The sequence below is a fragment of the Bos taurus genome, chromosome 25, assembly GCF_002263795.3.
Source record: "Bos taurus isolate L1 Dominette 01449 registration number 42190680 breed Hereford chromosome 25, ARS-UCD2.0, whole genome shotgun sequence".
NCBI lineage: Eukaryota > Metazoa > Chordata > Mammalia > Artiodactyla > Bovidae > Bos > Bos taurus.
Genome location: NC_037352.1, coordinates 735,707 through 756,716, shown reverse-complemented (window position 1 = coordinate 756,716; position 21,010 = coordinate 735,707). Strand labels below are relative to the sequence as shown.

At 58.5% G+C, this 21,010-nt stretch overlaps 1 protein-coding gene and 1 long non-coding RNA gene across 3 annotated transcripts in view; one reads left to right on the top strand and one right to left on the bottom strand.

Moving 5' to 3' along the window:
- Positions 1 to 21,010, top strand: part of LMF1 (lipase maturation factor 1) — a 51,638-nt gene that overhangs the window by 20,323 nt on the left and 10,305 nt on the right. The window contains exons 4-6 of one of the 2 annotated variants that reach the window (NM_001075190.2): positions 6,545 to 6,693; positions 16,908 to 16,973; positions 19,175 to 19,342. In NM_001075190.2, coding sequence (NP_001068658.1) covers positions 6,545 to 6,693; positions 16,908 to 16,973; positions 19,175 to 19,342 — 383 coding nt within the window. Of the gene's footprint in view, positions 1 to 6,543; positions 6,694 to 16,907; positions 16,974 to 19,174; positions 19,343 to 21,010 lie in introns of those variants that run through there. The other variant, XM_059881186.1, reaches the window with a different exon arrangement.
- LOC132343833 (uncharacterized) lies at positions 8,131 to 10,408 on the bottom strand. The gene is made up of 2 exons (XR_009492803.1): positions 10,050 to 10,408; positions 8,131 to 9,207 (listed from the first exon to the last, which is right to left on the bottom strand). It is a non-coding gene; the product is annotated as an uncharacterized lncRNA (long non-coding RNA).

Sequence of the window (21,010 nt, the reverse complement as noted above, 5' to 3'; positions counted from 1 at the left end):
GGGACGGTGGAGCCTGGTGGGCTGCCGTCTATGGGGTCGCACAGAGTCAGACACAACTGAAGCGACTTAGCAGCAGCAGCTGTTTTCTCAGGACTGGGCAGGCTGGTGCCCGCCCCTTTGGAGCATGTCGTGCACCTCCGGTGGCCTGCCCCTCGGGCTCCTGCAGCAGGACCAGGAGGTGAGGGAGGGCGCCCCACTGTGGGGGAGTCTGAGGCTCAGGTGGGGAGCTGGTTACATACACGCTACTTCTGCTCCCGTTGCTCCACGATAAGGTTCACTCAGCACAGTGCTGTTCAGCGTGCAGGGCCATGTTTACGCCACGTTAAGCAGTGTGTCCTCTATTCCATCTTGCCTCTAGAAGCTGTTTTGAAATCCATGACCAAGGAGTTAACCAGCTTTACCCCTGGGTGAGCAGGTCGCTTCCTACTTCTCTCTGGTTCTGAGTTATCTTCACTAAACGTTTTTGCTTTCTGTTAAGGATGAATGTTAGTTTTAATAAGTTAGCTTTAATAAGTGAAGTCAAAGGTGAGTGGACGTGAGCTGGGCCAGGGTTATCCACAAGAGCTTCTAAAAGCCCTGTTGGTGGCTGTCCAGGCTGGAGGAGTGTCTCCACCTCACAGGAGGGGCTTCACGCCCTGGGACGAGTCTCAGAGTCTCAGCAAAGAGGAGGCGAAGGTGGGGTGCAGGCAAGGTTCAGGCCCCACCTGGGTTTGGGGCGGGGCCCAGCATCCTGGGATTTAGGAGGGTACAGGTCTTCAGGGCTGGAGGGTAGCAGGGTGTCCAGCCGCCAAGTAGGACCCGTCTTTGGCCAGTCCCAAAGTTGGCCTGCTCCTGGGACCGCTGCCTGGCAGGAGGTGCTGCCCAGGGATGCCTGGATCCCACAAATGGGCCATCCTCCCTGGGGACAGTCCTTACAAGAGGGCCCTCTGGCGTGGAGTCGAGCAGGCAGGATGGGGCTGGGACGATCTCAAGGTCTGAGCTTCCAGACGCCCAGCAACGGGTGCAGAGAGCTCCTCACCTGGCTGCCTCCTCCTCTGTGCCCGAGGCCGGGGCTGGGGGCAGGGGTCACTGGGACCCCGCCAGGCACTTGGCGCTGCATCGGCGCCCGGTAAGCTCAGTCTACGCCTATGCCATCTGTGCTGTGTCTCGGGTTCTGTCCGTTTGGACGGTGAGAAATCTCCTTTCATCTAAGGAAGAGATGTTTGATCTCCTTCAAGAGCAGCAGCGGGACCCAGGGATGGAAGCACAGAAGCTAGGCCCTGACCTGCAGGCAGCCCTCCAGCCGCAGGCCTCCCGGACCCTCTGTGGCTGGGCCCCTCCTTCCTGTGCTCCATGTGTGCGTGTGTGGCTTTGTCCGGAGGCTTGTGTGGTGGTCTGTTATTGATACATCCATGCATCTCAGGCCTTAACTTGGTGAAAAGCACCGTCCAGAATGGAGGGAGTGGATCTCTCTGTGGTCCATTACACAAGACAGTGAGGTAAGGGTCAGGCTTTCGCCATAAACACTGTCGTGCGTTCCCTCCCGCCCCCACCACTCTGCCACTTGGTTCAGGACCCGCATTCGGGACAGCCAGCACCGTGAACGCTTGGCTCATCTTCAGTACCTGGATAGCTCTCTTCCTCTCTTTCCCTTCTGAGAGTGCCAGAATCAGCCGTGCTGTCATAGCGCCCGTGGCGGCCTCCGCTGGAAAAGGTCGGGGTGTGCGGGCGGCAGCAGCTGCTCTGGTTTGGGAGCCGGCGGCCCTGGGCGGCGCCCTCTGTCTCACCTGCACCTGAACTGGCGCAGAGCCCCTGCTGCACAGAGGACGCAGCGTGCCCAGGTCCTGCCCTCCTTCCCGCAAGCTCCCGTGCGTCTGCGCTCTGCGTGGGGGGCTGTGGGTCGCACACTCGGGGCGGGCTCTGCTCACCCTCACTCCTGCCTCTGGCGGCGCCTGCACTGCCCGAGTGGAAACACAGTCAGAGGCATCCGTCAGCCCACGTCCGCCTCCTCACGGAAGCAATCACTCTGAAAAACACATCTCTTGCTTTGTTCTGGAATAAGTTTTGTGTTCAGAGTTACACCTGAATACTTTGTTCAGACTCAGCACCACAGCCCCAGGACGGCGACTTGGAGCTGTCCCCTGAAGCCAACAATGCAGATCCGCCCCGACCTCCTCCAGTCTCAGAGCGTCGGCCCTGCGTGGCCAGCGCGGAGGCGGATCAGAACTCGCCCTCGGTCCGGTGGGCCCGTGTAGCACCGCCCGCCTCTCGTGAGGAGTCTGACTCGGCTCTCTGAGACGAGCCAGCTAATTCTCATGCACAGGAAACAAAAGACAAAGAAACAGTAAGGCACCGTGCCCTCCAGCCTGATATATGTTAAATGTTTGGAATATGTTAATCCTGAGAAATCTGTTGCCAAGTCTCATTTCCGGTGACAGGAAGCATTCCTGTGTGTTACCCCAAGCCCGCAAAGCCAGCCAAGGTCATTACTGTGGATCTTGTTTTGGGCTGGCTGGTGACACCTGCATGGACCAGAGCAGCGGGACACCTGGGGCGCTGAAGTCTGGTTGCCACAGCAACCGAGTATTAACCAGCACCGTGACCAAGTGCAGCTGGAGGAGGGTCACCGCGCAGGTCACACGGGTCACTTCCTGTTCCTGCAGCGCCCAAGGATGTCCGTGAAACCCAGACTGGCAATTTGCTAAATGCTTCCTAACTGGGAGCGTGCAATTTAAAATTATTTTATTTAAAGCGTGAAGCCTTTAACCAGCTCTTTCAAATTCACCATCCAAGCTCTGGCTGAAATCTTCACAGATGTGAGAAGTGACCAGGAGGCTCCTATCCCAGGAGACCTGCGAGCTCACACCAGCTCCAGAGGATTCCTGGGCAGATGGGGTCCTGGGGGTGGGGGGACAGTGGACTGGAGGCCAGACCCAGCCTGGGGCAGTGGGGGGACGGAAGACGAGCAGGAGCAGCCACACATCTAGGCGGGCAGCGGTAGTACTTCTGGGGCCTGAGGGTGGCCCAGCTTCCTCGAGGACAGGGCATCTTTGCCGGCGGTTCCAATAGCTGGAGGGGTCAGCGGACCTAGGCAAGGCCCCACGCAACATGGGGCCTCTGGGAGGAGTGCGAGGTAGACGTGAGGGGCTCCTGCCCTCACTGGACAGGCTCGCGGCCTCCTGGTGCCCCATCCAGGCGGGAACAGACGGACATGCGTGTCCCATGACGTGCGGCGGCCGGCGGCTATGTAAACACCGGTGGGAGAGTTTCCCTCAGCTTCTGCGTGGCCTCCCTTGTGCTTTTCACCTGGTCTCATTTTGTATTTTGTCTCAACCAAGAAGGGAGGCATGTTAGCTGCATGTTGGGCAGGGAGTGCTGAATGGACGGCGGTGTTGGCAGGGGTCCCATCTGGGTGAAGGGCGGGTGGAGGTTCAGTGTCCGGCTAACCGCTGTGCGGCTCGCCCCCCTGGCCGGACACCGCACAGCAAAGCTGCCCTTCGTTCTGGAACTGTGTTCCTTAGGGGGGGCCGCCTGCTGCTCCGGCCCCTCCGTCTCCCTGCTGACCTGTGACCCCAGCCCCCACCCTCCACCCCCTCGAAGGAGGTGTGGCCTCAGGACAGAGGAGCGTCCCCAGGACGTGTCCCAGGTGTGAAACGGCCCTTCCTTGGCATCAGCAGCAGTGGATGGCTGCTCTGCCTGGAGACCTGCAGCCCCACGCCCCGGGGAGGCGCCTTCACCGTCTCCCACTCCTGACCGTGAGGCTAATGGGCTTCCTGCTCACCCCACGGAGGGCGCTGTCATCTGTAAAGCATCCTCGCCTGCCGCACTTAACTCCTCTCCTAAGTAACTGTCACAGTTCTGAGGCGGCTGTGAGGCTTCAGCTGCTCTCGGAGCCCTGGGGCGGCCATGGCCGCTGAAACCTGCTTTAGGTCACCTTTCCTCCCTGTGTGTGCTGCCCATGACCCTGGGTGACTGACCACAGCACCTGGGAGCCCCCTCTGAGCCCCCGACGGTCAGCAAGCATCTCTCACAGGAACAGCCTGGCCCCACCCACGTCTGTCCTGCAGCGCGATGCCCACCCTGTGGTGGCCACGTGCTCTGCAACGCAGGCCACCCGGGGGCGAATTTTCTGATCCTTGGTCCTCAACATAAGAACGTCTCCACTCTTCACAGGCCCGGAGGACAGGGCTGAACGCCGGCACCGTGTCCAGGAGCAGTTCTTTGGGGAGCAGGTGCCCCAGGTGTGGGGAGTGAGGTCAGCCGAGAGGCTGAGGGCAGTGTTCAGCACACCATGGGCCTCCCTTGGCCGCAAGCAGCCCTGGCAGGCATGGGCCAGGAGAGAGGCGCTTGGGAGCTCCGGTCTGCACACCTGCAGCCAAGCTGGCCCACAGGTGCCCGCAGCCTGCAGGGTGGGGAGTGTGTCTGCACTCAGAAATGGAGACCACCGTCAGCGGCCGGCCTGAGCCCCGGTCAGGACGGGACGGGTCGACACCTTGTGTCCCTGTCGGGCTGTCCCCTGAGACGGTGGGTAAGCGGCTCCTCGGGAAAGGGGGACCACGGAGCTGCCCACGCTCTCCTCTCCCGCATGCAGGGTGGGGTGCCAACCCTCAAGCTCGCAAGGACACCTCCCACACATGCTGGGCCAGCCTGGGCAGTGTCCAGGAAGCCAGCCCGGAGCCACAGCGGTGGGAGTGTGAGCTGCGGGCGGTGTGGTCAGGTAGGTTCCTGGCCGCCTGCTCACCGCCACCCCAAAGCCCCTGGCAGGAGGTCCCCTGCTGCAGGCGGAAACTTCCAGCCCCACGACGGGCCTGCGCTCGGCGAGGGCCGAGGGTGTGCGTCTGGAGGAGGGCTGTCCCGGGCCGCAGAGAACAATGGGGCTCCTTGTGTGCGCCGCAGCTGCTGACCCAGTGGAGGATGCAGAGCAGGTGGGTGCCAGTGAGCGCTGATGGCAGCAGGCCTCAGCCTGGAGGGCGAGACGGGGTGCCCACGCCCCGCAGGGCGAGGCAGCTTCCGGGAGCAGGGAGCAGGCGGGAGAGCAGGTGACACGTGCGTCCCTGGGGTGCAGCAGGCCCGTCACCTGCTTCCCGGCACTTAGCAGCTCTCTGGGCGCCGCCGTTTGCACGTCACTTTGATGGGTGTCACTCAGGCAGCACATTAAAATTCTGTGTGTCGCGTCTGTGCAGAGCGAGGTGACAGGGAAGGCAGGCCGGGCTCTGGGGACCCCCTCCACCCACCCACGTGGGCCCTGCGAGCTGTGGAGGGCCTCCAGGGAGGTGGGAGGCAGGCCCCTCACGGGTGGGCATGTGCTGCTCCTGCCTTGGCCTCTCTGGGGTCTGCCCACTCGCGGGGCCGAGCAGAGGCGGGTGGGGTTGAGCAGCCTGTGAGGGCCCTTCTCAGAGTGAAGTCCGCCCGGAGCCACGTTACTGCCGCTCCACGTTCTGCTGCTGTAGACCGCAGGTTATAGAATGTCCCCGTGGCGCTGGAAAGCAGTCCAGACTTAATGATCACAACCTCTCAGGACAACACCAGAGAAGCTGTCAAGAAAGGAAGAGTCTGCTTCTTCCTTTTGAGACAGGAAGGGGGTTTGAAGCGCCTTAAGAAGCACAGGTCATCCGTGTCCACAAGGAGGACAAGGCCTGGACGTGGAGTGGGTGGCTCCGGTGTGCGGACCCTCGAGGTTCTACACGGGGAAGGCCCTTCCTGCTGTCCTGGCTGCAGCACCTGGGGGGCCAGCGGGCCCCTCTCCCCTTGGCCAGTCACCCTGGGCTCCGCTTTCCTCTCCTGATCACAGAGCCCCCTTGGGGCTCTGGGGCCCACCTTGCTCAGCTCCCTCCTAACAGCACGCCTCCCCGGCACCATCCAGGCTTCTTCTGCTTCTGGAATCACCTCCAGACTGTGTGGGGTGCACTGCTGTCCTCAGAGCCCACAGCCCAGAAGGCTCAGCCGAGGCGGGCGGGGCCACCCCGACGCCCACACCGCCGCTCCCAGGTGCCGCTAAAAAGCAAACTCGCCCGCTTCTTTACAAGAGGAGAACTGAGTTTCAGACAAAGCGAATGAGAGTCAGTGGGATTTCTGCCTCCATATTTTACTAGGAAAAATTTCAAGCTGCCGAGTTTCAAGCAGTTGTGCAGGGAAAACCCACAAACCCACCAGCTCCACCTGCCTTGGCTGGTGCTGTACTCGTTGGCGTCGCGTATCTGTGCGTTTCTCCTCTGAACACTCAGTGCGTCTCAGAGCGAGCAGCGCAGACGGGGTTCAGAATTCATTCAGGTTTGTCTGGGTTTTGAGGAAGATGTTCACAAACACTGAGCACTTGGGTGTGCTGCCCACACCTGTGTCCCTCACACGGGCTCCCGGCGGGAAGAGCGACCAGCCCCCACCCGGTGGGACCGGGCTGAGCCACGCAGGGCCTGGACCTGCATCCCCCACTCCCAACCGGCTCCCCCTCCCTGGGGCAGCCGGGATCACGGTCTGCTCTGCGCTCAGCACCTCCCAGGGCCATCCTGCCTGGGCTCTGCCGCGGGTGCCCCAGGAAGCTGCTGCTCACGCGCTGTCTGTTCCTCAGGGTGGGAGTCCCAGCTCCTGGAGACGGGCTTCCTGGGGATCTTCCTGTGCCCTCTCTGGACACTGTCTGCGCTGCCCAGGGGCACCCCCACGTCCTGGGTCGTCATGTGGGGCTTCCGGTGGCTGATTTTCAGAATCATGCTTGGAGCGGTGAGTACAACCTTTATCCGTTAACGTCCGGGGGCGGGACATGCCCTCCTGCCACTTCCCTGAGGTCCATGGACCTGTTTCTGAGCCCGTGACTCCCCCGAGGCCCGGGGGACAAACGACACTCAGGGAGGCCCCTGTCACCCCTGCCCCCTGCCCTCCTAGGGTGTGCGGAGTGTCCGACCCCCCCCCAGGGAGGCCTCCTGTCTCTCCTCCCAACCTGCCTGTGTGACCGGTGTCGCTCCCGAAGGCCGCATGCTCAGCGTCCCCCTTCCTGCCGCACGCTCCTCCCAGCCCTCGGACCAGGCCCCTGCCCACTACGCGGCCGGCAGAAGAGCACATCTCAGTTGTAGCTACACCTGCGAGCTTCCAGAAGCTTAAACTAGGAGTGAGGGGACTCACCAGGCAGAGGCCGCGCAGCTCTGTGGTCGGTGCCTCCCACCTCTGCCCTGCTTGTTCCGCTAGAGTCACACCGTGCAGACGGGCTGGCGTCTATCTGCTCTAAGCTGTTCCTCGTGGGCAACCACGCGCCTGCAGGGAGTGGGGCCCATGTGGCGGGCGCGTCCCTGCCCCAGCCTTGCCGGCCCCCTCAGAGCCGCAGTTCTTCAGGTGTCAGCAGCCACTGTGACTCGGCGGGACTCTATGCCCCTCCTCACCCGTGTTCCGTTTACTCGAGGGTGTCTTACACCAGGGGGGCCGCGTCCCTGCAGCACAGTGTCCGACACCCTCGTTCCTGCAGGCCGCAGTGAGCGTCGGTCCTCCAGCAGGACAGCGTGCCCCCAGGACGAGGCGCCATGCTCTCAGCTCCGCACACTGCCCAAGCCCCGACACCAGGTGCCGGGGATGAGCTCCGTAGGGAGCGGTCAGAGGGGTGGCGCGGGCTCCTGACCCAATCAGATAGGAGTGGCTGCGGCACTGGGAGACCCTGCATCGGGTGACTGTGTGTGCAGGCGCCAGGGTGAGTGCAGTGCTTCCCTCATTCACACGTAACTGGAGTGGGCATGGCTCACGGGTCCCTCTGATGAAACAGGAGACCACGAGCTGTCCTGACAGCGCAAAGGCATTCTTAGCTTCAAATCTGTCTTAGCAGTTCCTTGCCCACCTAGGGCTCGACTCTGGCTTCTCTTTCAGCTGGCTTTAAAAAGCATGAAAACGTACGCAGTGTTTCAAAGGCCTATGTCAGGATCTCCTATGATGGCAGCCTCGTGTGTGGCACTGAAGCCAAGGGCCAGGGTGGAGCCCAGCCAAGCAGGTGCAGAGCCCAGGGTGGTGGAGCCGTCGGGCTGCTGAGCACAGCTCGCTGCTGAGCAAACTCCCACGACGCCTCAGAGGCGGTGAATCATTAGCATGTTGTAAACCACCTTTTTTGGAGTTTTGATTGACAGTGAGCACCAGCTGGATAAAAGATTATCAGGTGCAGTAGAAGTTGTAATTACTTGATTCTATCTGTACACTGGATATTATTCGCCGTGCTTTGTAGGAAAGCAGAGCGACAGGGCTGGCTTGATGAAAAGGAGGGGCAGCAGCAGGGGTCTGTCCGTGGGAGCTGGGCAGACCTGGTGCCTTACGCCCCCGGGACCAGCCCGGCAGGTCGTCCTGGATGGTCTTTGCCAGCATCTCGAGGATCCATGTCACACCGTGCGTTACAGCCTGAGGAGCCGTCAGCCAGGGCGTCCGTGGGAGGCTGCTGAGAGCCGGACGGGGCTGAAGCAGCAGGGACACGTGTGCAGGGTCTCCGTGCCATCTTTACAGCTCTCCTGAAGTCTAAGGTTTTCTTCAAAATACAACGTTAAAGAGAAGTAGCATGACAGCTTCGTGCGTGGGCAGTGGGCACTGAGAGGACCCAGAGGTGGGTGTGCAGCACCGACATGAGAGGGCCCGCGGGGCTGAGCTGTCGTGTGAACTGAGTCAGTGAACACCTCCCACCGAAAGCCCCAGACCACTCCACTGACGAGTCCAGTCAAATGTTTAAGGAAGAATCAATACAAACCCACACACACTCATTCAGAGAACACGAGAGGGAACCCTTCCCAGTGTACTCCTGAGGCCAGTGGACAATATATTTCAGACAGGGAGGTTCCAGAGCAGTGTTCCTCAAGAGCACAACAGAAACTCTCAAGGAACGGTCAGCAGGTGGTCCAGAGTACTTGGAGGGTTCAGGTCCACACGGTTTCCCAGGATGCAAGGCTGGTGGTACGTGAATTCAGTTCAGTTCAGTCGCTCAGTCATGTCTGACTCTTTTTGACCCCATGGACTGCAGCACGCCAGGCCTCCCTGTCCATCACCAACTCCCGGAGTTTACTCAAACTCATGTCTATTGAGTCAGTGATACCATCCAACCATCTCATCCTCTGTCATCCCCTTCTCCTGGCTTCAATCTTGCCCAGCATCAGAGTCTTTTCAAATGAGTCAGTTCTTCACATCAGGTGGCCAAAGTATTGGAGTTTCAGCTTTAGCATCACTCCTTCCAATGAATATTCAGGACTGATTTCCTTTAGGATGGACTGGTTGGATCTCCTTGCAGTCCGAGGTAATTCACCACGTTGCCAGACATAAGGAAGAAAGAGATCAGATGACATATTTGTCTCATACGATGTAGAAAACACGTTAGACAGTGTTAAACACTTATTCACAATTAACAAAAAAGTTCTTAGCAAACTGGAAATAGAAGGAAATGTCTTCAACCTGATAAAAGATAATATACAAACTGCCTACAGCTGACATCAGACTAAATGGTGAAAGACTGAATGTTTTTTCCTATAAGCTTGGGAACAGGGCAGTGCTGGCCACTCTCCTCATGGCTACTCGGCAGTGTGTTGAAGATCTTAGCTTGTCTTTAAAGAAAGAAAAAGTGATGAAAGCCCTGAGGACTGGAAGGAGGAAGTGAAATCATCTGTGTTCATCCCACACATGGATGATCACATGGGCTGCAGAATTAGGGAGTGAAGCTGACCCACATGCAGGATGTGGCCAGTGTTTCCACCTGCTAGCAAAAACGGTCAGAAAACAAAGTTACAGATAAACCCTGCTGCTGCTGCTGCTGCTGCTCCTAAGTCGCTTCAGTCGTGTCCGACTCTTGTGCGACCCCAGAGACGGCAGCCCACCAGGCTCCCCCGTCCCTGGGATTCTCCAGGCAAGAACACTGGAGTGGGTTGCCATTTCCTTCTCCAATGCATGAAAGTGAAAAATGAAAGTGAAGTCGCTCAGTCGTGTCCGACTCTTAGTGACCCCATGGACTGCAGCCCACCAGGCTCCTCCGTCCATGGGATTTTCCAGGCAAGAGTACTGGAGTGGGGTGCCATTGCCTTTATCTCCGCAGATAAACCCTAACAACCATAAAATACTTAGGAAGTACTCACAGAAGTGTGACACTTGGGCCCTGAAAACCCCTAGACGGTGCCTAGAGGAGCCCTGGGCAAGGAGGTCTTCCTTGTTCGTGGCCAGCAGTCAGTTGTCCCCATACTGGTCGATAGATTTCATGCAGCCCCAACATAATCCTAGAAGAGTTTTTTTTCAAAATCGGTGAACTGATTGTTTGGTGAGCACGGAAATGCCCAGGACCGAGTCCTGAGTGGGAGTAAAGCAGTTGGCTTCATGCTACTTATGGGTCCCGGATGCTCCAGGGACCGTGGCTCTCGAGGTGCCAGGGAGGCGCCAGCAAGGCTGCAGCGACGGGCGGGTCAGCGCGTGCAGACGGCGCCACACTGACGTCAGGTGAGGCTGCAGCGACGGGCGGGTCAGCGCGTGCAGACGGCGCCACACTGACGTCAGGCGAGGCTGCAGCGACGGGCGGGTCAGCGCGTGCAGACGGCGCCACACTGACGTCAGGCGAGGCTGCAGCGACGGGCGGGTCAGTGCGTGCAGACGGCGCCACACTGACGTCAGCGTCAGGTGACATTTGGACAAGGCAGCGAGCCAAGTCGGCTACGACAGAAAGGAGCTTCCACAAGAGGTGCTGGGTGTCCATTGGGTGCACGAACCCCCGCCCCACCACACCTCCCACAACAGGCGGTTTGAGGTGGACAAACACATAAAACCAAGACACCTCTCGCAGATAATGTAGAACATCTGCAGTCCTGGGAGAGGTGAAGCCTGCTCACAGCACAGAAACCACTAACTGTTAACGAAAAGACATGGGTTAACTGGACAATTAAAATCTTGAGCTCTTCAAAAGACACCACTGAGAAACGGCGAGCCACAGGCTGGGGGCGCACTCAACACAGCGGGCAGAGCCTCTGTGTGCAGCCTGGGAAGGACGCAGCCCCCACTGACGACGGGTCATTCAGCAGAGGGAGCGGTCTGGGCAGGCTTGAGCACAGGCGGGTGTGCACACAGCCGTCCCCGCGCTGGGTGCCCGTCAGCCCCACAGAGCAGAGCCCCACACACCCCAGGGCCGGGCTTTCCTGGGTGGAGCAGCAGGTGACGCCACATCCTTCAAGCCCTGGAAAGACTGACCGGCAGCCCCGCCAGGTGCCGCCGCTTCCCGCCTGTCTCCCGCACAGACTGCAGGCCTGGCCTGTGCTTCGCGGGTTCTCATCTTCTTTTTCGTTTCCACAGACGTGGAGGTGACATGACGGCCCCAAACTGTCCCCATAGCAGCCGGGGGGCAGGGGCGTCACCACAGGTGGGGGCCGCGGGCCTTCTTCCTGTAGGAACCTGCCTTGGGGCAGGGGCTGCCTCGCAGAGACGTCCAGGGCCCACGAGGACGGCACCCAGAAGACGCAGTGTCGCCAGAGCAAGGGCCGTAGGAACCTGTCTGCTGCTGGACGTCAGTGGGGGCGCCCTGCTGGTGGATGTTGGGAGAGGGTGGGGAGACCATCCGGCTGCCAGGTGTGGGCGGGGGCCTGTCGGCCTGCACCGCTTAACTAGGTTGTTCGTGTGGCTTTTCTTCTCCTGCGTGTTCTCTCTACAGTTCTTCCAACGCCTTTCACTACCTTTCCCCAGGTACCACGTTGTTTTTATTATTGCTTCACATTTTAAGACTTAAGAACTTAGGACCCTAAATTCTCACTAAGCAACATCACCGCTAAAGTCAGCAGTTTTCACCGAGAATTGCATCTTTGCTGTCGCCGGAGCTGGTGGTGTTTTTTGTTGTTTTGTTTTGGGGTTTCTTTGACCATGCCACACAGCTTACAGGATCTTAGTTCCCTGACCAAGGACTGAACCGGGGCCCAGAAGTGAAAGCACCGAGCCGTAACCACCGGACAGCAGGGAAGTCCCTGACGCAGGTGGTTTTTACCTGACGTAAATGGAGAGGTCACAGCATGAAAGGAGACCGCGGAGAATCGGGGCAGGAGGGCAAGCCTCCGGGCCCCCCAGGGGCAGCACGAGGCTGCGCTTTTCTGTCTGCACCGGGCAACCCGCATGCCTGCAGGCTGCGGAGGACAGCCTGGGCCTGGTTACCGCCCACAGCTCCAGCCTCACACCTGCACACACACCCTGGGATCCCCAGCTCTTGGTGTGCAGACCACACCTGTCTGGTTAACACACAAAACTGCATCTAAATTGGAGAAAGAGACACCCCCAGAACCCACTGTGCAGAGGCCAGGATGCAGCAGGGCAAGCCGTGATTGAAGGCCCACGAGAAAACACTTTCTTCAGATAAAGGCGGTTTTGTCTGAGACTCAGCCATAAAGTCACCCGGACTATCATGAAAGTTTTGGGCAAGTAAATTTGACAACACAGATGAAATGGACAAATTCCTTCACAAATGTAGCTCACCAAAACTGAGACAGAAGGAAAGAGGAAATCGAAAGGGCTTCCTATCTGGTAAATAAATTGGATTTGTAACAAAATGTAAAAAACCATTCCAGAAAGAATGTGTAGGCACAGATGGCTTCAGCAGTGACATCAAACATCTAAAGAGGAAGTAAGGGCAGTCCTACACACACCCGGGAGAACAGCGGAGGCGGGGCCGTTCCCCAGGTCCTTTCACGTGACCAGCAGAACCCGAGGAGGCCAGCGCAGAAGGAAAACCAACCAGCATCCCTCACGAGCAGAGACACAGGGACTCCAAGCAAAACACCGGCAGATCGAGCCCGGCCATGAGAGGTGTGGCTTACCTCAGAAACACACTTCAGTACAGCAGCAGAATGAAGCTGAAGAGCTGTTTGTCCGTCTCAGCACAGAGCACACCGAGGAGCCCACGCAAGGTCATCTCAGGGGGGGGCTCCTGCGCCGTGATGAGGGAGAGCATCCACGCATGATTAGACAGGCCTGCTGCCTGTTTCTGGTGCTGCTCTCCAACACTGTGTTGAAATCCCAGTGCAATAAGACAGGAAAAAGAAATAAAGGCACAAAGATTCCAAAAAAGGAAGTGAAACATTCACAGATGTGATTATACAAAACCCCGGGAATCTTAAAAAGCAGCTACCGAAGTGAATACATTAATTTAGCAAGGTTGCAGGATACAGTCAATGTGAAAAATGAATGGTCCATCATATACTATAAAGAAGTCATTTGAAAATAAAATTCTGAAAATACTATGGGCCATTGCTTGAAAACTCCAATGCCTCATAATAAATCTGATTAAGGATGTAGAAGACATGCATTAAAACTGCAAAATATTGCTGATATGAACGTAAGACCTACGTAAGCAAACAGGTGTCCCCCACTCATGGGGCAGAAGACTCAGTATTGTCAAGATGTCTTTTTCACCTGGATGTATATGTACATTCAGGGTGATTTCTATCAAAAAAGCCCAGTGGGCTTTTTTGAGGGAAAGACATGTCAATTCTAAAATTCACATAAAGAGAATCTTGAAAAATAACAAAGTTGGAGGACTCACACTTCCTGATTCTTAAGGTTAATTTAAAGCTGAAGTATGAGGTTGATCTAAACTACAAAAATACACCCGTGGAGGAGAGGAGAGTCTGGAGAGAGACCCACCTCTGCTGTCAACTGACTTTGAGCCAAGGTACCAAGTCAGGTCAAGGGAAAAGGAAACTCAATTTTGCAAACAGTGCCAAAATCACTGGGTGTCTGTGTAGAAGGAGAAAATGAGCTTTGAGTGCCGTTTCAACAAAGAAGATCAGATGCTCAGTAGGAAGAGCGTCCTCTCCCGAAGTTAGTCCCTGCAGTAAAAATCTTATTAACGTGATAAAAGAAACACGGGGATGCAACACATCACGCCCCCCAAGAACAAATCAAGTAGGCATCCCGGCCACTTCCTTGTGGAGCCTGCAGTCTGTCACCCCGGCTCCTGGGAGGCATCCTGGGACCCTGAGGAGCACTGTCCAAGGGCTCTGACCTCTACCCAGCTGCACCCCCTCACAGCAGCTCCCCTCCCCGTCCCTCGTCTCTGACCAGCCACAGCAGGACAGCGGTGCCTGGACCTGCAGTGGTGGGGGGCCCTGGACCGTCCCCCCTACCCGCTCCGCAGCTCTGGCAGGTCTGTCCCTGGCAGAGGTCATCTGGGCAATTTTCACAGGCTTCCGGGGTTTGGGGAGGGGGCATGATGAGCCCCCCACCAGCATTATCCAGTTTCCCTCCCTCCCTTCACGTTCAGCCCAGAGGGTCCCCCACAGCCGATGCAGTGCCCCTCACCTGCGTGCTGCCTTGGTGAGCTCAGAGGGCAGGTTTCTGTTTGACCCCACCTGGGATTCTGAAAGCAGACACTGCCCCATCCTGGAGAGAAGGGGCCCGTGGTGGCCCCGGATTGGCTGGGACCCCTTCAGATGTGGACTGTTCAGTCCTGAGACCCCGAGCAGACCCATGTGCACTCAGGTGAGGTCTGAGCGCTGAGCCGTGACCCTCAAATGCTGCGTCATCAGGAGACGGGACACAGGGCTCCCCCACCTCTCACAGAGCACATGGGGTCCCGTGGGTCAGCTCCGCAGCCAGAGAAGATGCAGGGCGCTGCCAGATTCAATCAGAACTGAGGCACCCCAGCCCGCATGCCCACAGCTGTGGACACATCCCCAACCAGCAGGCCTGCTCCAGGGAGAGCCGGCCCCCTTCCTGCACCTGCAGATGTGCTGTGTCCACTTGTGGGAGGAGCAGGCAGAAGGCGGCCGCCTGTGCTTACAGATGAACAGTGGGGTTCCTGGAGCAGACTCTGAGGGGAGAACGGGGTGCAGGGCACATGCAACACTGGGGCGCTGGCGAGGGAGCTGGTGCTGGCTCGGAACCTGAGGCCGTCACCCCTCCCCCTGCCACAGGCCTGGGAGCCCCTCACCCAGTTAGGTGTGGGGCTGATGTAGCATCAAGCAAGCGATGCTCTTTCTGTGGCCAAAGACCTTCTTTCTCCCATTTCCAAGGGGGAGATTTTCAGAAGCGAGTTCTGGGACCTGTGAGCTTCAGAGAGAAGCCCCTCTGCGTCCCCTGGGCACTGTCCCCGCCCGCTGCCCACGAGGTGAGGCCTGGGCCCCCTCAGCCGCCCCAGAATGTTCCCAGGTCCTGGCACTTGCCCTTTCCCCAAGGAGAGCAGGGGCTGGGCGGACAGCTGCAGGTCACTTGGTGTCTTACTGGCCTGTCTATGCCATTTTTTTGGAATTAATTTTGGGCTGAAAAAGACTCAAAGAAGGCTTTGTTCCTTTGACACTTACTCTGGAAGAAAAAAAAAATCCGTGGAAAATCTGACATCTGCATTGTAGAGAGAAATCAATAGATGGGAGGAATATAATTATCCTCTGCTCCCAGAAGAACATTTCAGATTTTTAAGTGTCTCATATCAGCTTAGAATTTGAATGACATTTTAATTATTTTGTTTTTTTTCTTCTCTGCCTGGCGTGAATCTCCAAAGAGTGCCACTCTTGGGTTCCGGGGGATGTAGGGAGCGGAGCCGTGCTCACGGGGAGCGTCGTGTGAACTGGCACGTTGTCCTCAGGAGCCAGCGGGGCGTTCGGCCAACAGGATGCTGGGGTCTGCAGCGCTGCTTCTATGCAGATGCAGCCGAGTCTGGGGTGTCCATGCTGGGAGCTGTTTCCTCAGCGCGTCCGTGATCTCAGCAAACCCCCTTTCCAGAGCCTCAACCCCGCCCCCAGAGTGACCTGTCTCGAGAGTCTGCAGACATGGCAAGCAGGTCCTCGGGCGTGGTTCCACCTGACTGCGAGGCGCCCAGACCCCCGGGGGCACTGCTGGACAGCCACCAGGGAGGATGGTGCCCAGGACAGTTGGGTATTGCGGCCTCCACGGGACACACGTATGAACTTGCTGCTGGGCCCCACGGCAGACTCACACCTGGCCTGTGAGCTCGGCCAGGACACAGGTACTTGGCCAGTGTGGCTGCTACAGGGCTCCACTGTTTCTTGTGTCTGTTCTGGGTGCCACGGCATCCCTGCCTCCCACAGGGGCCCAGGCCAGGAGCTGGCTGTGTCCTCGGCCCGTCCTGTGGGCTCCTTGCTCCCGGCCAGGCCGGAGTGGGGCACGTCTCATCTCCTGGGCAGGCATCCCGCCTTGCTGGCCACCACAGGTGGGGCAACTCACACTGTCTACTCTTGGCTCAGAGCCCTCAACCGTCCCAGAGTCCTTCCCATACAGGCTGCTGTCTTTGTGACGCGGTTCTCACCTTCCAGGGCAGCTGTCCATTGAGACAGACATCAGGGTGAACCTCTGTGTCAAGCAACAGCCTCACTCCTGCCAGGGGACAGATGGCTTCTGACTACGTGGGGGTCAGGTGGAGCTGAGATTCCCAAGGGCAGGTGAACAGGATGTGTGGCAGGCACGGGAGCTGACTGCCCTCATGGCCACTGAAGAGCAGCATGCTGGCCACTGCCTGGCGGGGAGACTGGCAGAGCTGCCGGGAAGCTCACCCATAGGAGCCCCTCTCTGCAGCGGCTTGCCCAGTGGACTGGGTAGCAGAGGAGTCCCTGAGCCCGAGGTCTCCCTCATGCTGTGCCTGAGTGCTGGGGTCTCCCATGTGCTGTTTCCCATCGTGTCAGCGGCGGGTGGATACTCTCTCTGAGGCCCAGTGGGACATCGTCCCTCCCCCATCTTGGCATTTCTAAGTCAGGTTGTGTTCTCGTGCTTTATGAATTTGCCTTTTCTAAAACCTCACAGTTGCATTACTGTGATGACACTCAGAGTCTAAAAGCTGGGTTTTAAAGAAACACAGGAGGAACTGACGTTGTAAAATGGAGAGTGTTTCTTTTTCCTGCATTTGCTGTTACTCCTGAGACGCTGAATGTTCCCTCCAGGAACACTGTTTGCAGTTGCCCTTCTGCGTCACCCCTGCATGTCTGTCCAGGGGTGGCTCACGGTCCTCTCCATCCTTGCAGGGCCTGATCAAGATCCGAGGGGACCGGTGCTGGCGGGACCTCACCTGCATGGACTTCCACTATGAGGTGAGCAGGGCGGCCAGGGGTGGGTGGGGGCGTGGGTGCAGGCTGAGCCCACCATCCCCTCAGGACGGGCCCTCCAAATCCCTGTTCCTGCTCCTGCTGACCACACTCAGGCTCATGCTGGGGCCTTTCCGTGATTCACCCGAGGGCATCTGGCCTCAGAACAACCTTCTCCTGGCGTCGGCTCAGCCCTCTTTGCCTGAGCTCCTCAAACCAGCCCTGTCGTTCTCACCCGGTCTGGGCACCACCTGTCAGGCGGGATGTCTTCCTTCCCCAGGGCGGCTTCGGCCTGCTCCCTTCGAGGGGGTGGGGGGTCCCAGAGTTGGGGTTCCGGGGCCCAGACGGGGGGCTAGAGGCAGGAGCTGGGGGTCCCAGAGTCAGGGTCCTGGTGCCCAGAAAGGGGGCTAGAGAGGCAGGAGCTGGCGGGTCCCAGGCCCCGGCTGCTCTCATGACCAGGACGTCATCGGCAACAAGCAGAAGAGCGTCATGGCCACTGTGCTCCTACGAGACCCAGACAAGGTCATCACAGCTCAGTGTTAGGAGGCACAGAAAACTACCCGAGGAGGAAGGGGCTGGAAGAAGAGGGACACCTGGGAAGCTGGGCATCCAGGTTCCTTTACTGTTCTTGCAACTTCTCTGGGCTTCCCTGGTGGCTGAGCAGTAAAGAATCCGCCTGCCAATGCAGGAGATGCAGGTTTAATCCCTGGGTCGGGAAGATCCCCTGGAGGAGAAAATGGCAATCCACTCCAGTATTCTTGCCTGGGAAATCCCATGGACAGAGGAGCCTGGCAGGCCACAGTCCATGGGGTCACAGAGTTGGACATGACTGAGCAACTAAACAACGACTTCTCTGTAAGATGGAAATCATGTCCAATTGAGAAGTTAGCAGGAAGACATTCTCCCAAGGGGGGTTGGTGGCCCTTCCCTGGGGCGTCGCACTTGGAGCCCCCACCTCCCTGTGTCCAGCGGGACACTACACCCTCCAGGCACCTGGGCCTGCGCACTCTGACCGGCATCTCCATGTGCCCACCGCACACCAGGCGCCTCAGCGTCCACAGCTAATCCGCGAGGAATCATACCCATGGCGGGGAGGGAGAGGGTCAGGCCGCAGCCACACCCAGGGCCAGGGTGCACGGGCCGCATGGTTGGCAGCTGTAGGAGAGTGCTTCCTTTCGCTGGGCTCTAAGCCGTGTCCAGGGGGAGTTACCACCATGAGTACCGTTTACCTTTGGCCCAGCCCTTCCCTCTGCAATGCGGGAGACCTGGGTTCAATCCCTGGGGAAGATCCCCTGGAGAAGGGAAAGGCTGCCCACTCCAGTATTCTGGCCTGGAGAATCCCATGGACATATAGACCATGTGGTTGCAAAGAGTTGGACACGACTGACCGACACTCACTTCCTCTGATGGCTGATGGCAGCCATGCTGTCTATATGCGTGCACGTGTGGGCTGTGTGTGTGCAAAGGACACAGGGCCCCGGAGGGGGAGTGCACAGCAGACCCCAGTGCCCTTGTCAGACCCGCTGTGCACAGACACGGAGAGGCGCACTCCGAGTCGGTGGGGCTGTGGGTCCACTGGGTCTGGGGCCGCAGAAGCCTGGTGTCCCGCCCGGCACCGTGCCCTTCACAGACAGCTGGATGTCCACAGCGGCTGCCCCGGCCCCACACAGCATCGGCACAGCTGGCCCCTCTGCGGACGGCTGCATGTGCAGGGAGGACAGGGCCCGTCAGCTGGGCCCTGGGCGCCGGCGCCACGGCTGAGTCAACACACAGGCCTTGGGGACCTGCCGCGCCCGCCCACCCCGCACACATGTGGAGGCCATTCCCAGGAACACACACATGGGGCCGGGACCCTGCGCCCCCAGCCTGCATGTCCTCGGAGAGGAACTCCACGTGTGAGCTCCCGCCATCCCGCCTCCTCCCCACACCCCATCCCTTCATGGGGGTTTGCCAGCGCCCGAGCAGCTCAGCGCTGTGAGCACAAGTGCCCCCTGCCCCGTCTCTGAGCACCTGGTCACCAGGGCCCTCGGGGGTCCCTGAGGGGTCGGCGTCAGAAGTACGGGAAGTCTAGGAGTGCCAACTCGGCCGCGTGAGCTGCTGGAGGGGGTGCCTCTCCGGCAGGGCCGCCAGGGGGCGCACAGGGTAGGGTGCAGGGGGCGGGTCCCCGGGGGCCTCCAGGCACAGCTCAGGGCCTCCCTCGCCCACAGACACAACCGGTGCCCAACCCTGTGGCCTACTTCCTGCACCGCTCCCCGTGGTGGTTCCACCGCTTCGAGACCCTCAGCAACCACTTCCTGGAGCTGGTGGTGCCCTTCTTCATCTTCCTCGGACGGCGGATGTGCATCGTCCACGGGGCCCTGCAGGTCCTGTTCCAGGTGAGCAGCCGCGCCCACGGAGAACCTGAGCTCCCACATCCCGTCTGCCGCACCTGTGGGGGTGGACCCGCAGGGCCCCCGTCGCCCCGCGAACCGTGCCCCCATCTTCCCGCTCCTCGGCATGGGGCCCGTGTTGAGCTGCCCGACGTGGGCTCCGTGGTGCCAGCGGGGGAGGGGCCCACACCAGGAGGGGCCTGCGGCTCGGTTGGTTGTTTACTGTGCCTGCTTCTACCAAGTTCTCTCGTTTCTTGTTTACTAGAAGTTTTGTGTTTTTTGTTTTGGGTATTTTTAGTCACGAGTGGGTGAGGTTTAGCAAAAATGCAGCCACAGTCAGTTACCTTCCTAGAATGAATCAGACTCAGTCGTGCTGCGTACATGCCAACACGTTGCTGGGTACACTTGCTACCGTTTTGTCTGGGTTTTTCGCACTGTCAGTGAGGTTCTTCAGTGGTTTTCCGTCCACACTGGCCGTGTCTGGCTCTGCTCTGGGTCTCACTCTCACCCTCGCAGACAAGACGGAACTGTTGCTCCGACATCTCCACTCGGCCGGGGCAGGGGCTGGTGGGCGGAGCCGGGTCTGTGTGGCCACTGACAACCTTTCGTGGCTGCTGAACATTAAGGGTCTCTGTTTTCTGTAGGTTTTTTAATGGCAAACATTTTCCTTGGAATTTGTCCGTTTTATCTGCTTTTAGACGTCCTGGTCAAGGAACAAGTGTGGTAGTCTCCTATTTTGCAGTCTGGATTTGTGTCCTTTCTTGGGAGTTGTCACTCATGATGCTCAGAGCAGATTCTTTTCCAACCAGCCTCATGCTCGTTCAATGAAAAGTTCCTGTACTTCAGCAGGTGCATTTATTTCCAAAGCTTTGTTTTCTCTTTGCCCTTGTTTAGCTCTCCTCTGAGGTTTTTCTCATTCTGTTATTTTCCCTCTCCTAATTACCAAGTATACTGTTTCAGGCGAGCACATGCTGAATCCCTGTCCTTGCCGCCATGACGGTCCTGTGGCTTCAATGTGCCGTCATGGTCTCCCCTACCCACCTGCTTTTGCTGCCAGTATTTTAAGCTCTACTTTGCTTTTAATCAACTGTCTTTTTAAGAACAGTGTTAGATTTACAGAAAAACTGAGCTAAGAGTACAGACTGGCCCTTACAGACTGGCATCTCTACTTAGTGACGTGCAGCTGAGGTTGCTTGTGTCCTTCTGTGGGTAGAGAGCTCATCTCTTACTGCTGACTGATATTTCACTGTCTGGATGCACCACAGCTTCTTCCGGACTTGACTCTAGGGCAAAACCCTGGCTGGCCGGTGACCCTTACTCCCAACAGCCTCTGAGGAGGGACACCCCCAGGAGCCCAGGGGTGCTCCTCCACGTCCCTGCCGTGCACACACTTCAGCTCAGGCAAAGGCTCAAGCACCCTTGAGGTCCAGCAGCACGGACACAGCCTCACACTGGACGGTCCTCCACCGGCACAGGATGCCCAACTGCGGGCTCCCCTTTGCTCTGGCGATGGAGAACATGGATCCTGCTCCCAAGGCAACTCGGAGGACCTGCCTGGAGCACAGCCTCCACGGGCACCTGGGTCTGCTCAGCCTGCATGGTCACCAGGGTGACCGTGAATCGCTCTTGAGGCTGTGGGGGCATTGATGAGTTGCTGCTTCAGCTGCTTTCACC